Genomic DNA, 17,798 nt, shown 5'->3' with positions numbered 1-17,798 from the left:
CTTACAGCATGGAGCCTTCTTGGGATTATTTTTCTCCCTCTCTCTCTCTCTGCCCCTTCCTTGCTCGCGTGTGCACATGTGCATGTGCTCTCTCTCTCTCTCTCTCTCAAAATAAATAAACATTAAAAAAATAGCCGTACACAATTATACAACTTAATGGAGTATATTTGTGAGCCTTAATCGTTGTTTCTTGCAACTGTTGGATACTCCTGATGCCAGACAATGTGTAAGATATTTATAAATCTCCTTATACTTTCTTACATTTACCTACTTTAGAATCAATGCTTAAATTTCATTTTTCATGATAACATCCAGGATTTTCTTTAATGGTAAAAATAATTACCATTAATTGAGTAGCTTCTGTGAGCCAGGCATTTAAGTTACTGAACATTTAATATTTTATGCAATCTTTGTAATCCTACCAGATATATAGGTCTATTTACACACGAGAGAATGGAGGCTGAGAGAGGTTAAGTACTTTGTCCAAAGTCTCACAGCTTCTGCAAGACAGGGTTCTGATCCAACACATAGGTCAAGTCTGACTATTTAAATAGTCACAGAATGTGAGATTTTCTCTAAAAATGTGTGTTAGGGAAATGTTACTTGCTTGGATTCTTTAAAACAAAGCCCATCTGCAATAGCCCCAGGGCTACATCTAAGAAAAAAAACAAGAGTCAATCATAATGAAACACTCAGGAGCCTGAAGACTGGTGTGGCCCAGGGAATGGACTCCATTGTGTTGTTAGATGTGGAGAAAAATAGCCCAAGTGCTTTGTACAGTGACAGAGAATAGACTGGCTCTTTCTTAAGCTACAGAGGTTTTAGAGAGGAGGGCTCCTTGTGGAAAATTCCTGAGATTCAGGGAGTGGGGGAAGGGGACTCCATATTTGGTTTCTGTTGTCCACCCCGTGGGTAGTTAGGGGAGAGGATAGGACTGCAGGGGTAGTCTCATGTATAAGTATGGAAAATAGAAGCATAGAACATAAAAAGAAGTGGCCACAGCTAAAGAAAACAAACCCAAATCCAAACCTAAACCCCAAGCCCAAACCTCAAACAGGTTATGGGAAAGAATTGTAACCATTGGAAATGAACAGTCAACACCGGACTTCAGGCTGTGAGCGTTCAGTCTGATTAATTAAGGTCAAGGTGGTGATGGAAACACCAGCTGGGGAGCATTTTGCCTAAAGATAAATTTGTCCCTCTGTATCTCTGCAAGACAGCAGGGAGGTGTGTGTTTGGAGCTAAATTAATTTGATTTACATCATGCCATGGTAACTTCTGTTCTCTCTCCCTGCTGTCAGATGTCTTAACTGGCTCTTTCCCTCTCCTTCACCCCCACACATTTCATAACACGGAGAGAAAGCATGGATTGGCTTCGGGCAGAATTTAGAAATGGAATAGCTCTAATTTGATTATTTTGTATCGAGTGCTATTTCCTCCCTCCCCCCCCCCTTCTTTCTTGAGGGAGAGAAGTTGTAAACCCGAACCTAAGTGCGATATATTTTTATGCTGTGCTTAATGGCACAAACTGCTTGACAATCAGAACTTGTTTCGTGTAGCAAAACCTAGCAGCTCACCTACCTCCTGTGTTTCTTCAACAACACTAATGCTACAAAATGAAGTTACCAACCAGGACCCCGTTAGGAATGCGCTTTTTCTGGCCATGTAGCTTTTCAACTCCGCCTGGCGACGGAGGCCGGGGTGGAGGCCCCCCCCACCTCCTCGGGGACCACCCCCCGGAGCCCGGGTTCTGGGCCCGCCGAGCCTCCTGCACCTCCGCGACCCCACCCGGCACGCCGCCCCTCACCCCTTCCAGCGGCCGGCGCGCTCGGCCGGGCAGGATAAGGTTACGCCGAGGCTTCCTTGGACCGCGGGGAGGGAGGCGGGTCCGAGCCCGCGCCCCGGCCCGCGGGGGAGTTCCCACCGTGGGCGGCTCGGGCCCGCGGGGCCACATCCTCGCTGCCGGCCGGGCGCGGCGTGCGGGCCGCCGAGCTTAGCCCCAGGCCCGGCCCCCCTGCCATGGCGCGGGAGAGGCCGCCCGGGAGGGGCTGCGGCGTCCTGCGCCGGTGTGTGGTCGGCGCCGCGCTGCTGCTCGGCCTGCGACTGTGCGCGGAGCTGCGCCGCGCCGGGCCCCGGGCCCCGGCCCGTAGCGCCCCGCCGGGCCCGGCTCCCGGGCCGCCCGGGCCGCACCTGCCGCCCGCGCCCGGCCCGCCCCGAGGCGCCAGCAGGAGGCAGGTGACCTACGTGCGCAGCGGGCGCCGAGCGCCTCCGGAGGGCGGCGGCAGCGGGACGCCGGAGCCGGGCTGCTGCGCCCCGCGCGGGCGTCCCCGCCGGAAGGTCAGTTGCAAACGGTGCAGTCGTGGGCCTTAGACCCGACTCCCCTCCCCGACCGCGCTCAGAGCCCTCCGCTCGGGCCCGCAGGCAGCCCCACTGGGACCTTCAGAGAAGTCTTCTGCTTCTCCCAGCTCTGCCCTCCCTGGAGGCTCCAGTGGTGGCACCCTCCAGCGCCCAGATACGAAGAGGGACTGAGCCGAGTCATTGAGTATTCCACCGAGCGTCCACCGCGTGCCAGGCTCCCTGCAGGCTCGCATCCAGCAGTGAGGGACCAAGTCCTGCTCTCAAGGAGCTTACATTCTAGTGAGGAGGGGCTACGAGTGATGGGCAGGGAAAGGAAAAGAAAGGTGTTGGAGTTTTACTTATATTCTGTGCTTCCCCCGGTTTTCTTCTTGAGGCCGGGCAAAGCGAGGTGGGTATCCACCGTGAGTGGCTTTTCCTCTCTGCCTTCATCGAGGCGATGGAGATCCACTCTCCAGCCGAATTTCCCTTGAGTTCCGCCGCAGACGTTGGCATGGTGGCTGGCACAGGGCGAGAAGCCGAGCCCCGGCGCCTCTTGATGGGAAGTTAATTGGAACCTCGAGGGCTGAAGTAATAACCTGGGTTTGTCTTACAGCACTCGACAGTGTTGCTCTTCCTACCGCATTAACTTCTTGGCTCACACCTCAGTGAGTGGTTCAAGTTTAACCTCTGGTTGTGAAGCCTCTGGCCTTCTTCCCTCCTTTTGGAGCTCAGTAATTTACTAGGTCCTTGAGGATGAAAAGATTAAGAACTGCAGGTATGAGCTTGCCTGGGCCTCACACCCATCAAGCCAACCACAGCCTCTAGGGCAACTTCTGTCTGTTGCCTGGCTCACCCTCTTTTCTTTAAAACATCCCCTGTCCCCCACCCCCCACCTCTTGGGGAGAGGGAAAATTCTTCCTTTGACTCTGCTGCTTCCTGTAGCTTCCCAGGCTAACCTACTTTTCAGGATCACATCCCTGCCTTCCTTTGCTCCAAGGCTTGCCTCTGCAGTGCCATACCCCTGCTGTACTTGCCTGGCCATCAGTGTTACCTTCCTGGATAAACTCAAATACTTTTTCCTATCTCTGAAACCTCACTTCCCAAATCTTTTTTTTTTTTTTTAAGTTTATTCATTTGTTTTGAGAGAGGGAGAGAGAGGGAAAGAAAGAAAGAAAGAGAGAGAGAGAGAGAGAGAGAGAGAGAGAGAGAGAGAGAAAGAAAGAAAGAGAAAGAAAGAAAGAAAGAATCTCAAGCAGGATTTGCACTGTCAGTGCAGAGCCTGACATGGGGCTCCATCCCATGAACCATGAGATCATGACCTGAGCCGAGACCAAGAGTCAGATGCTCAACCCACTGAGCCACCCAGGTGACCCCCCCACCATGAATGAAGTCTTAATTTGCTCTTCCACTCCCTTCTTCATGCTCCTAATGCACTTTCCATGACACCATGTTATGTCTCCAGCACATGTCTGCCAAAGGCTTTCCAGGTCCCAGATGCTGTATCAGGTGCCGGGCCCAAAATGAGTTCAAAGTCTGGTGAGGGCGGCACTCGGCTTGGGCCTCTAGTAATGTGACTAAAGTTGTAAATAAGGTCTTGAACTCCAGCTGAGGAGTCAAAAAAGGCTAACCCTGAGGGGACATTTGACTTAGGACTTGATTTTCCTTAAAGGTTCAGGTTCTTTTGTTTCTCTCCATGTCCTCAGATGTCCCCATCAGGCCTGCCCTGCAGTTTTCCTCTCACATCCGCCCTCAGCCTGTGTTGTTTCTGTTGTCACCTGTCCAAGAATCACTCTTAAATCTTGGTCACCACTTGAGACAACAGTGTCTGTAACTGGGGCCTGTCCTGCACATGGACAGGGTTGGAATGCACAGACTCCGAGGGTCGCTGGAGGGGAAGTTCACATCCATCCTTTTCAGGAGTCTGCAGCAGTGATGCAGGGGACAGTGGTGGCTTATACAGGCTGGTAGAAATGGAGGTGTGCAGAGTCTGATCCTGGATGTGTTTTGAAGATGAGGGAGGGAGGAGAAGTTTTTGTTGTTTAGCTTTGGGTTTGGGGGGTAGTGGACAGAAATCAGGAGGTTGGATTTAAACATGTTGAGTCTGAGGTAACCTTTAGACATCCAGGTGGAAATGTCAAACAGGCAGTTGGACGTATTAGTCTAGAGTTGGAGGAAGCATCCAGGCTGAAGACAGAGATGGGAGTCATCAGTGTACAGGTGGGACTAAAGCCATGAGACTGTAGGAGATCAGCTAGGGAGTGGGGGGTGGCTAACACAAACGAGCGATCTGGGTCTGAGCCCTGGAGCTCAGTTTTATTAAAATTAAATTAGAAACAAAAAAAACCAGAAGGAAATATGTGCATAGAGTCTTGCATGGGATAAGCACTCAATTAATGGTAGCTTTAATATTCACATATCTGTCCTGGGTCTTTAGCCTCAGCCGTTCCCCAAGTGTAATTTGTTGTAACCTATTTCCATTCCTTTGGCTGATGCTGATTCTCTTCCTTGCAAGCCTTCCATCCTCCCTTCCTGTGATTCATGCCCTTTCCATTCTTGACCGCTCAGGTCAAGGGTCATCACCTGGAAACCTTCCCATATCAATCCTACTTCCATGCCAATCTTTCCCCAACTGGGGATGATGACAAATGCATCCTGTTTTGTCATTTGCTTTGTACATGTCGCATGGTAATCCATTTCAGATTGATCGTTTTGTCCCCACAGTTGTGCTTGATGGAAAGGATTGTATTTCCCAAAATGACCCCTTGTAGATGCTTACTCCTGAGACACCGATATGTAAAAAAAATATGAGAATCTTACTATTTCAACCTATGATGTGTAACTCTAAATGACTTTGGTTAAAAATATATAAGAAAGGACTGAGCTTATTGCTATTTTTAAAGTACTGCTTAATTTTTTAGCCTCCTAAGGAAGACTCTTCCCTGGATTTCTTTTTTTCCCCAGCTCTCTATTTATTTACTCTTCTTCAAGATATACATTCTAACTTCCTGGCATTCCTAGCTAGTGGGAATCTTGAATGTGTTTCATTTTCCCTTTTTTTTTTTTCAGTTGAATTAAAATGTTCCTCAAAACCGGAAAGACCAGTTACCCAATCTGTTCTCCCACTTTTGGAAACAGAGTTTTCCATCCTTTATCTCCGTGGGGACAGATCTTACTCCTTTGTAGCCTCCTGTCCAGATGTGCAATATAAGCTGAATGCACCATTAAGTAATTGACAACTAAAGTTCGGAAATTATGTGTTAAAAACCGTGGATCTTATTTAAATTTTGCTTGTTGAGAATAACGGTAAACAATGTTATTTAGGTTCTTGGTTACTTTGTGGAAGGCACCTACCAGATCGGTGAAGGAGAAAAAGTTCCATTCTATTTTGAGGATGGCTTTTTGGGTGGATGAAACCTGCATGGAATAATTGGGTTGTGGAGGGTTTCTTGTCAACGTGCTTCCTTTGCAGGTGTTAGAGGCACAAAAATTCAGCAATTATATTGCCACTTTAATCATAGCTCGTGCTTCTCTTAAAGAAAATAATCTGTTATAAAAAAGAAAAGCAAAGTGCAGTCCTCATATAATTCTTTCCCTCTTTCCTCCTCCCCTTCTTTCAGAGTCATGCAAGAAACTAACTCTAAATATTACATCTGCTTTCACATTAGAGGTCGTAGCCTTGGAGCACTGTGAAATCGGAGCACATGATACATGGTGGATAAAAACTGTCTTTTTTCATTAGGACAACCCTAGAACCCATGCATTTTGGTGTAGACAGAAGCTTTCCATCAGAGCTCTTAGGCACTAGAATCTGCATACTACATATGAATAAAAATATCGATGTAATTCTTTTCCTTCCCCCCATTGCTGTGTTTCTTTCTGGTTTTTCTGTCTTTGACATACACTGTGATCACATGGGTGAAACCTCACATGGGTGAGGACTAAGATACGGCCTCCATGATTTATGCTGCTTTCCACAGTCTTGGGTAGATGTTTCTCTTACAGGTTAGCAATCCACCTAAAAGGCAGCACCACAGTACGTGGCTCATTTGCACAGGAGAAGCACTCACATAGGAGCCAAGCTTCCTGAAGAAATTTTTTCTGTCTTATCAGAGATATTTTACTTGACATTTAATATGTTGGAGAGAAAAGTGGCTTCTGAGTCACAGAGCCAGGGAACCAGCAATGTGCTAGATTGGTTTGTTAGTTACAGATCCTTTGGAACAATGTGTCAGAAAAGAAAAAAAAAAGCTGTTTCCTTTTCTGAATAACCATATGGAAAAATTCAGTCTTTCTTCCTCACTTCTCATCATCTTAGTTTTCTAATTCTGTGATTTTCATCAGGAGGGAAGAGGAAGATGCATAGTAGAGCCTTTGATATATCCAACTGCCTTCAAAGTCCTTACTCTTTACAGAACCCTTGAAGGTAGGTTTGAATGGCTTGTAAAATATGGCCCAACGGTAGTTTCCAGCTGCTTAGATTTTTGCTGTGCACCTTACAACTCCTGTCCTTCAGGGAACAACATCAATCAGTCCTCTCACACTGTCCTTAGGAGGCAAAGCATTTTCATTTTAAACAAAGTCATTGAGGGTAATTGAATGAGCTCCAGCAATATGTGGGTGTGAAATAGCAGTTGCTTGGTTTCACAGAGAAAAGCAGGTTTTGATTAAAACTTGGATGTGCCTCAGATGGAGAATAGACCTCCACACGCCTTCTAAACCCCCACAGTTCCTCAGAGAACATTCTGTGGGCAAAGGAGCTGGTAGTGGAGGCTCCACTGTTTGTCAACAAGTGGTGGTGGAGATGTTAGGTGCAGTGTGTCCAGTCCATTTTCCGAGGACGAGAAAATCCTGTCAGTTTTCTCGAGTGAGATTTCCCTTTTAGTCTGCGAAGAGAATCAAGAGTTGTGTAGTCAAACTGGAGACTGTCAAGGGTGATGGGCATTTGAGGTTTTCCATCTATGCTATGACACCTTTGGAGTACTTCTGCCTCTAAGGAGTTTGGCTCTTTATTCTGTGCTTCATAGAAAGTAACAGGAGCCTGCTTCATTTACCACGAGACACACACAAAAGCAGGAATCTACCAGCGTTGATAAGCTTCTTTTAAAAGCAGCCCTTGGGGGGTGCCTGGGTGGCTCAGTCGGTTAAGCGTCCGACTTCGGCTCAGGTCATGATCTCACGGTATGTGAGTTCGAGCCCCGCGTTGGGCTCTGTGCTGACTGCTCAGAGCCTGGAGCCTGTTTCAGATTCTGTGTCTCCCTCTCTCTCTGACCCTCCCCTGGTCATGCTCTGTCTCTCTCTGTCTCAAAAATAAATAAACGTTAAAAAAAATTAAAAAAAAAAATAAAAGCAGCCCTTGGGTTCTCTAGAGACCTCACGCGGGTCCCCTTCATGGCCTGTGGAGTTTTCTGCTAAGAGAGGGTGGGAGGATTTGCTGTACAAGAGCATTTTTATCCTGTCAAATGATTGAGACAAAATTTAGTTGTATGAGCCTCACGGTCTAGGACCATGGGTCATTTAAACTCATAGCAAGCTGGGTTGTTGGTGAATGGCTCAGGCGGTAGATCTCGCCCGTGAAGAATTTTATTTGAACCGTACAGTTTTTTAAGTATTTGAACATTAATATCATTCGATGGGGCCCACAGTGTCCAGTGGAACCCAGCACAGCACTCTCTCCACTTGCATTACCTGTCTGATCTCTGAACGCATTTGAAGTTGCAACCTCTTAGCCAGACGTCAAAACTGATCATCGTTTTTTCCTAAGAAGTGACCAGCAATGTTAATGCTGCTAAGCTCAATGACCACATGGCACAGAAAAACTAGATACGCAGAAACCAAAGGGCCTTTTTAGTCATTCCTAGTCAAGAAAGATGAGTTACTAAAGGCTAGAGTTGGATAATGGGGAGAGTAAGATGTTAGAGCAGTATACTTGGTTAATGTAATATTCTTTGGGTTATAAACAAGAGAGAATGGACTCTGACCTAACTTAAGCAAAAAATGCCAAAACAAACAAAAAAAATTAAAGACAACTTATTGGGAAAACCTTGAGAATTTCTCACTGAATTGGAGGAAGAGTTAAGTGACCACCATGTGCAGGGGGAAGGAGCAGGGTTGCCCAGGAAATCCCAGGTCTCCTTGACCTTTTCCCTAAAGTGTTACTGTAACAAGACTGGCCTCCCTCAGCTCCAGCTTACTGTCTTAGATACTCACCTTGGATCAGTCAGCTCTAGCCACAAGCCGTAATCATAGCCTGGGAGCCCCCTCCCTGTTCCAGAAGCCATTCTTGGAGAAAGGGGAAGCCTTCCCTCTGTTACCTCAAGAAGTCAAGTCCTTGGCCTCCTTAACTGTTTGGTATAGTTATTGTACAGTTTTATCCTTAAGGTTTTGCTTTCCTCATATTCTAATGTTTTAACTAGTCCAGTTCAGGGATCTTGAACCTGAGCACCCAGAAGCAGAGTTTAGGTTTTTTTGTTTGTCTTGCTTTGTTTTGTTTGTTTTTGTAATAAGCCTAGCATCTGTGGCTCTGTGTGTATGTATTTCTCTATTGGTTAACTATTTCTCTGTCTAGATATATTCTTATAGATAACCTTTTTTTTTTTTAATGTTTATTAATTTTTCAGAGAGAGACAGAGCATGAGCAGGGGAGGGGCAGAGAGAGAGGGAGACACAGAATCTGAAGCAGACTCCAGGCTCTGAGCTGTCAGCACAGAGCCCGATGTGGGGCTTGAACTCATGAATTATGAGATCATGACCTGAGCTGAAGTCAGATGCTTAACCCACTGAGCTACCCAGACGCCCCAGATAACCTTATTTCCATGTAGCGTTTGGCAGTAAGTTGGCACCTTCTGCATATTACTCATTTTTAAAAATTCATTTGGGTATATGCACACAAGATCTTTGTAGATGCAACATTTTTCCTTTTATTTTTTTTTAAGTAAAAAGTAGTTTGTGGGGACTTTTAATAGAGAAAGTAAGTGTAATCAGTACGTAGCCCATTATCCCAATTAGGGTTCTCAAACTAAAGCTAGAGTCGTATGTTTTTTGTTTCATTTTTTTTCTGTCAATGCAGAGAGTTGCTCTGCAAAAAAAAAATAAATAAATAAAATAAACAAATCTGAAAAATTCTTCAGAGCATCTAAATATTTACAGTCTTGTTTGCAACTGGCTAGTTTGAGTCTCTTTAATATACCATTACTTCTGTATCAGGAGTCTCTTGGTTGCAAGTGACGGAAGCCAACTGAAACTACTCAAAAGAGGGATTCACTGGAAGGGTACTTGGGTAGAACTGAGGGAGAGGTAAACCAGAGAGGCTCTGGGAACTTGACTGTGGACTAAAATGAACCCTAAAGACCTTAGTCATCCCTGTTACTTGGTACCCAAGATGTAGCGGGTATTAATCGTTCTTTTTGACCACACCTTTGAATTTCTCTCCTGTATTTGAGGAATTCTTCACCTTTCTAAGACAAAAAAAAAAAACAAAAAAACAAAAAAAAAAACACCAGAAAAGAATTTCCCCATTTTTCCTTGCACCGAGAATGCATTCATGCAACCGAGGCCTAGCATTCAGATATACCTGCATGAGAATATGGTTGTACCTTAGAGATTCAAAGAAACAAGTGGCGTGATGGCTGTGGAGTAGCAATGGTGGCCGACTGGAGGCATTCCGTGTCCAGGTTGGTGAAATGAGCCATAGAGTCTGTGCCCAGCAGTGGGGCAGTGTAGTCTACACTGGCGAGTAGGGTGGTGTTCCTGCCCTTGAGATTCTGCAAGCTAATAAATCTTTAATCAATTCCTTTTCTACTTAACTAGCCAGAGTGGTTTCTATTGTTTACAACTAAGAACCTTGACAGATCAATAAATTAGAACTGGCAGTTTGGAAGGTTACAACTGTAATTTTCTCTCTCCAATTTTGCTTGGTCTATTTAATTCAGATTTTAGAACATGATGATTGGGGTCCGAGCGAACTATGGGCCGAGGGATCTTTCCCTGACAAGATAATAACATTTAGCTTCAGATACTAAATTACACAGATCTGCTAACTTATCACGAGAGACATCAAGCCCTTTTTCATGGCACCATTTGTTCGGGGTGTCGGGCAGGAGGGGGCCAGTTTATGCTGTGATAACAAACAACCTTCAAATCTCAGGGCTCACACTAACAAAAGTTTATTTCTTGCTCATGCTGTGTATCTGTCACTGGTTGGCTGGGTTGGGGTGACTCTCAGTGCTGTTGTCATCCTCTCTCTGGACCCCAGGCTGGCAGCGCAGTCACCATCTGGAGGCTTGCCTGGCACCTTGGCAGAGGGGTGAATGCCCCGGAGGGTCTTGCATGGCATTATTAAACGTCCTGGCTGGAACCCACACCCAGCACTCATGCTGACAATCCAGTGGCCACATACCCGTTATGGGAGGACAGAGGCCTGTCCTGTGCTCAGAAATCAGAGAGCTGGAAATGTTCGGTGAGCAGCACTTCCGGCCACCACAGTATGGTAACCCTTCAATCATCCGTATCTAAACGGGCATCGTCTAGGTCATGTTTCTTGTTCGCCGTTCTGAACGCCTCACTGAGTATGCACATTTGACAGTATTGAATAAAGCACGTGAAGCTCTTTTCAGGAGGCCTGGATCTAAAATGAAGCAGACATCTGAATTTAGCAGAACAGGGGAAATAAAACGAGACTCCATTTACATCTTATAAACACTGCTGTGGCGTGTCCTGGAGCTTGTTAGATACAGTGATTCTCATTGACATTGTTTGTGTTCGATTCCTTGCACAGAGCAGTGATGGGATGATGGGCTGCAGGTCTTTTTTTCTGGGGAGAAGGCAAGCAAGTTTTGAATAAATAAAGCCATGCATCTAAATGAGCTGAAGGCCTCTGGGGAGATGACTCAAACTCCATGTTTAAACCTATCTTCATAGAGATCACTTACTTTTAGTTGGAGCAAGTTGAAAGACTTCCAAACTTCTTTTCAGGATCTGGCCCCAAATCAGAGGCAATATGCATGTTATACAGTGTTTGCTATTGTGCATAACACGACAGCAAGTGTTTTCAGTTTGTTTTTTATCTACTTTGAGTGGAGTACAACAAATCACTTACAAATCCTAATTCACAGAATGCTAATTGAGCACAGTGATTAGATCACATGTGGAGGGAGGCCTCCTCATTCAGCAGTTTTGGGGGTAGAATATGGGGAAGCCAGTGAAGGTAACGCATGAGATTCTTGGAGACCTGTTTCTGTGGATTTGCACTTGTCATGAAAGGACTTGATTATCATGCAGCCTCATCTGTGAGATGGGCTCATATTTTCATACTTGAGGCTGGAAGTTTAAATTCTGCTCCCGTCCTCACTGGATGTGTCATCCCTGGTCTAGTCTTTAGTTTTCTCCTCTGTGAAAAGTAGTAGTGCTTAATCCACATGAAAGTTGTCAAGATTAAACAAAAGCATGTAGGTAGAGATGCCTGGCCTATGGGAACAGCTCTGGAAATGAGGATGGTCTCTGTTCAGCCTTGCGTTTCTCCTGGGAAGCAGGCCCTTTGGCATCAACAAGGTATAGACATCCGTGTCTGGGGGGGGGGGGTATAAAGCCTAATATTCGTTGGGATATTTAATATTTTTCATTCTTGAAAATTTTAATTTAATTTTTGTTAAGTTTTAATTTAAATTCCAGTATTAACGTACAGTGTTACACTAGTTTCAGGCGTACAACATAGTGATTCAACAATTCTGTACGTTACTCGGCGCTCATCATGACAAGTGCACTTCTAAATCCCCATCACCTATTTCACCCATCCTTCCTCCTTCCTGCCCTCTGGTGACCATCGGTTTGTTCTCTATAGTTAAGAGTCTGTTTCTTGGTTTGTTTCTCTTTTTTCCCCTCTGCTCCTTTGTTTTGTTTCCTAAATTCCTCAGATGAGTGAAATCATATGGTATTTGTCTTCCTCTGACTAACTTACTTCGCTTAGCATTATACCCTCGAGCTCCACCCATGTCGTGGAAAATGGCAAGGTTTCGTTCTTTTTTATGGCTGAATGATACTGCGTCGTGTATATCTACCACATCTTCTTTATCCATTCTTCCAGCAGCGGACCCTTGGGCTGCTTCTATAATTTGGTTATTGTAAATAACACTGCAATAAACATAGGGGCGCATGCATCCCTTTGAATTAGTGGTTTTGTATTCTTGGGGTAAATCCTCAGTAGTGTGATTAGCAGATCATAGGGTAGTTCTATTTTTAACTTTTTGAGGAACCTCCATACTGTTTTACACAGTGGCTGTGCCAGTTTGCATTCCCACCAACAACGTTCAAAGGTTCCTTTTTGTCTGCATCTTCACCAGCACTTATTGTTTCTTGTGTGTTTGATTTTAGCCATTCTGACAGGTGTGAGGTGATATCTCATTGCAGTTTTGGTTTGTATTTCTCTGATGATAAGTGAGGTTGAACATCTTTCTATGTGTCTATTGGCCATCTGGATGTCTTTGGTGAAATGTCTGTTCATGTCTTCTGCCCATTTTTTAATTGGATTATTTGGGGGGGGGGTTTGGGTGTTGAGTTGTATCAATCCTTTATATATTTTGGATACTAACCCTTTATTGGATATGTCATTTGCAAATATTTTCTCCCATTCAGTAGGCTGTCTTTTTGTTTTGTTGGTTGTTTCCTTTGCTCTACAGAAGCTTTTTATTTTGATGTAGTCCCGATAGTTTATTTTGCTTTTGTTTCCCTTGCCTAAGGAGACATATCTAGAAAAATGTTGCTACAGCCAGTGCCAGAGAAATTGCTGCCTGTGCTCTATTTTAGGATTTTTTATGGTTTCAGGCCTCGCGTTTCGGTCCTTGATCCATTTTGAATTTATTATTGTGTGTGGTGTAAGAAAGAGGTCCAGTTTCATTCTTTTGCATGTAGTTGTCCAGTTTTCCCAAGATCATTTGTTGAAGAGATTGTCCTTTTCCCATTGCATATTCTTTCCTGCTTTGTGAAAGATTAATTGACCATATAATTGTGGCTTTATTTCTGGGTTTTTTGTTCTGTTTCATTGATCTATGTATTGTTTTTGTGTCAGTACCATACTGTTTTTGATTACTGCAGCTTTGTAATATAACTTGAAGACTGAAACTGTGATACTTCCAGGTGTCTGATTTGGGGAAGCATTTTTATCCTATGTTAATGAGGGAGAGTAAGTTAATTAGGATGAGCATCAGTGTGTGTGTGTGTGTGGAGGGGGGCGTTTAGAGGGGGGTGTATGCAGGGAGCAAAGCTTTGTGGCAGCTCCAGAAGTCAGAAAACTGAGCTCCAGGCCTGTGTGTGTGTGTGTGTGTGTGTGTGTGTGTGTGTGTGTGTGTGTGTATGCGTGTATGCACGTGTGCACATGGTGCAGGAGGGAAGGGTGAGGAAGCAGGGAAGGTATAGTTCAAAGGAGGCCAGTGGAGTAATCATGGGTTAAATAACTAAATTATTTTTCTGATCCTGCCTTCTATATTTTAGTCAATTAACTGCATACTATTATACTTGGTATTTTATATACATTTAAAAGATAAACTTAGTTTAACCAACACAAAAAACCAAAATTTAAGTATTGACCTTGGTAGTACAGGGAAGATAAGGCCTTCGAGAAGTTTACGATTTAAGAGTGGGGTGGGAGAGGCCCTGTGCTAGGGGAGTTGCAAGTGTTCTTTCATTTAATTTTCAGAAGAAACCGATGAGGTGGGAATTGTCCTCATTTTGCAGTTGAGGAAGCCCAGGCTCAGAGACATTTGCCAATTTGGGTAAAACAGAGCTATGTGGGATGAAATGAAGGGTTAAACTCAAAACCCATGACTGTTTCCATTTGCCTGTTGAGATAGGTAGCTAACAACCAATTCTTACATAAGGTAGATTACTTACCAGATAAAAATTAAAATCAAATTAAAAGACAATCATAGGCTGGGAGAGGATATTGAATATGTATCACCAATAAAAGATTAATATCCAAAATATAAAAACACTACCACCAACAAAAGCCCCCCCCATACACATAGGTTAAAAAAAAAAAGAGAGAGAAAAAAAAAAAAGAGAGAGAGAGATAGACAACTGAACAGAAAAATAAGGAGGGGATTACATTATATATATTATATATATACACATTATATTATAATTATATTACATTATAATTATAATTACATTATTATTATATACATTATATTATGTACGTCATATATAATATATATATATACACGTATATATATGTATACGTATATATATATATGAGAGAGCAATATGCGTATACAGACAGATGATTAGTTCCACCAATAAACCATGGAAGCAGATCAAAACACAGTGGGATTCTAGTTTACCCCCATCATACTGGAAAAAATCCAAAGGTCTGATAAAAAAGGTTGATGAGAATGTTGAGCAAAAGGAACTTCTTACTAAATGACTTTATCCAGGTAGCTCCCATCCACAATTTCTTTTGTTATGTCTTCTTACTTTCTCCATAGCACTCCTACTTGATCACAGTTTTTTCTTTCTTTTATTCTTTTTTTTTAAAGATTTTTTTTTTTAAAGATTTTTTTAAGTAATCTCCACACCCAACATGGGGCTTGAACCCACAACCCTGAGATGAAGAGTCCCATGCTCCACCAACTAGCCAGCCAGGGCCCCCCTCCTCCACCTTTCTTTTATTCTTGTTTGTAGTCTTATCCCCCATGAAGATCAGGTGCTCATCTGTCCTGCTCACCACTGCATCCCCTGTGACTATGATAGTACCAGTACATAGTAGGTGCTCAGTAAATATTGGTTGAAAGGATGGTTATTTCAATCATTGCAGTGCTAGACCTATGTGTTTGAGGAACATCTGAATCTTTCAAGAGCTACTCTAGAGTCCTTTTGAGGTGTTTAATTTCTGAATCAAGGTATTACACTACAGATTCTTGGAACGGAGCACCCAGCATTGACTTTGCTTCAAACATTGATGACTATAGAACAGAGGTCAGAAGCCATATCTGGCTGGCCTGTGCCTGTTTTTGTATGGCCCATGAGCTAAGAATGGTTTTTATAAATGAGCACTTGAAACCTACCTTATGATAGGAAACATTAACTTTGTGGGTTTTTTAAGTTTTTTCAATGTTTTTATTTATTTTTGAGAGAGAGAGAGAGAGAGAGCGTGAGCTGGGAGGGGCAGAGAGAGAGGGAAACACAGAATCCAAAGCAGGCCCCAAGGTCTGAGCTGTTAGCACAGAGTCCAATGTGGGGCTCGAACTTGTGAACCACGAGATCATGACCTGAGCCAAAGTTGGACGGTTAACCAACTGAGCCACCCAGACGCCCCTAACTTTGTGGTTTTTTTTTTTTTAAGTTTATTTATTTATTTTGAGAGAGAGAGAGAGAGAGAGAGAGAGAGAGAGAGTGAGTTCAAGTGGGGAAGGAGCACAGAGAGAAGGTGGAGAGAATACCAAGCAGGCTTTACACTGTCAGCGCAGAGCCCAATACAGAGCCTAATCTCATGAACATGAGATCATGGCCTGACCCAATATCAAGAGTTGAATACTTAACCAACTGAGCCACCCAGGCACCCCAGGTAACATTAACTTTGAATCCCAGTGAAGCAAAATGCCAAAAAAAAATTCCATTCTTCTCATTAGTGGATCTATATTACAAAACATGTACACAATTGTTATATTTTGAATTTAAGAAATAAAAATGTGTAAATTTGTCTTTTCTCTTGTTATGTAAGTATCTACTTAATATCTTTAACTTTGCTTCTTGGCTCACAAAGTCTAATGTATTTATTATCTGATTGTTACAGAAAACCTTTGCCAACCCCTGCTATGGAAGTGGACCCAGGGCCACTTAGCTATTACCATTCCACCTGGGGCAACCACTGACCTTCCTGAGAAGAATGGTCTTGACTTCCAACAGGGACCCTGAGAAAAAGTTTTAATCCTCTAACTATTCACAGGAATGTCATTATAAAGTCTTCAAGGTCTTTGTTTTAAGGCCATTGCCATGCAGTGAACATTAAAGTGAGTTAAATCTTGGTGTTTGTTTACCACTGCCAGTTACCCGCCTTTTCTAACACAAGTGTATTTTTTTGGAGCAGACTGTATTATGACAATCAAATGACTTTTCCAGTCAAAGATTCTTTTCCAGTATCTTAGGTCATAGCCCTTCCTACGTAAGATGGCTCAAGCCATGTGCTATGAGAGGTCCAGGACTTTTCCTGCCCTCCAGTGTTCTGATAATATCTGGAGCTTACATATTCTGGTCACTCTCTCTGAATTCCTGCTCAGTGTTCTACCTGGGGCCACTGCTTTCCCCTCTCTGCCCATTTTTTAATCCCCCAGTGTGACACCCACACAGGCCTTGCTGAAGGTCTCAGGGTAATGGAGGGAGATACTAATGCAGTTCAAAACAGAAATTGACTTAAAATTGATTGCTCAAAGTTTTCTTGGCCATTGAGGATTTCTTACTGGCTGTATTTGCTTCTTAGACTCATGCACCATTGATCCTGCCTTCCCTTGCCTATACTTTAATTCCTTTCTTCCCTTTTCAAGGCTTCAAGCTCCACTCCCATTCTACTCTGTTGACTTTCCAGAAAATTCCAGATACATGTCATTTTCTTACTCAGGCAGTTTATCTTCTTCTGGTTTTCTCTCTCCTTGCAGGCCTGGCCTAGAGATGAATTATGCCACTCTGGTGGGAATTGGCTGCAATCAGTGTTTGTTTTAAAAAATCATGTTTCCCCATCTTCTCAACTGGTAGACCACCCATGTAATGTGCCTAGCACAGTGCCTTGGATGTAGTGAGCACTCATTACATGTTGGTTGTTCTTATTATTAGGAGGATTGTGCCAAATTAGTTCCAGTGTTGGTCCCCTCATCCTAACTATGGCAGCTGCTTTTGTATGGTATGGGGAATTATATGATTAGGACATTTTTGGGACCAGCAGTGTATTGCTTCATGCAGAACTCCCCTTTTTCCTTTATGCATGTCTTCATCTCCTCCTTTGATTTTTTGGGCTCCCTGGTGAACTACATTGCCTTCTGTCTGCCATGAAAATGAGTTACACAGAGGGTGCTGACATGAATATTAGGGTTCAAGAGTTCCTGGAAATAACCCAGCCAGTGCATTCTTTGGGATATACCCAAGAGAACTGAAAACATAGGTTCACACAAAGCTTGTACCTAGATGTTTATAGCAGCATTATTCAGAAGAGCCAGAAGTGGGAAGCAACCCAAAGGTCCACCAGCTGATGAATGGATACTCAAAATGTGGTATATCCATAAAGTGAAATATTATTCAGCCATAAAAAAGAAAGAAGTCCTGATACATGCCACAATGTGGATAAACTTTGAAAACATTATGCTAAGTGAAAGAAAACAGTTACAAGAAATAACATATTGCATCTCTCCATTTTAATGTAATCACCTGAGTGGGTAAATTTATAGAGACAGGAAGTAGATAAGTGGTTGCCAGAGGCTGGGGGG

The 17,798-nt window shown here is 43.6% G+C and overlaps 1 protein-coding gene across 1 annotated transcript in view; it reads left to right on the top strand.

Annotated features, from left to right (window-relative positions):
• The first annotated feature begins 2,019 nt into the window (after positions 1-2,019).
• Positions 2,020-17,798, top strand: part of METTL24 (methyltransferase like 24) — a 103,927-nt gene continuing 88,148 nt past the window's right edge. The window contains exon 1 of the mRNA XM_007078789.2: positions 2,020-2,337. Coding sequence (XP_007078851.2) covers positions 2,020-2,337 — 318 coding nt within the window. The remainder of the gene's footprint in view (positions 2,338-17,798) is intronic.

This window comes from Panthera tigris, chromosome B2 (assembly GCF_018350195.1).
Source record: "Panthera tigris isolate Pti1 chromosome B2, P.tigris_Pti1_mat1.1, whole genome shotgun sequence".
NCBI classification, from domain to species: Eukaryota; Metazoa; Chordata; class Mammalia; order Carnivora; family Felidae; genus Panthera; species Panthera tigris.
This window is presented reverse-complemented; position numbering and strand designations above follow the sequence as displayed.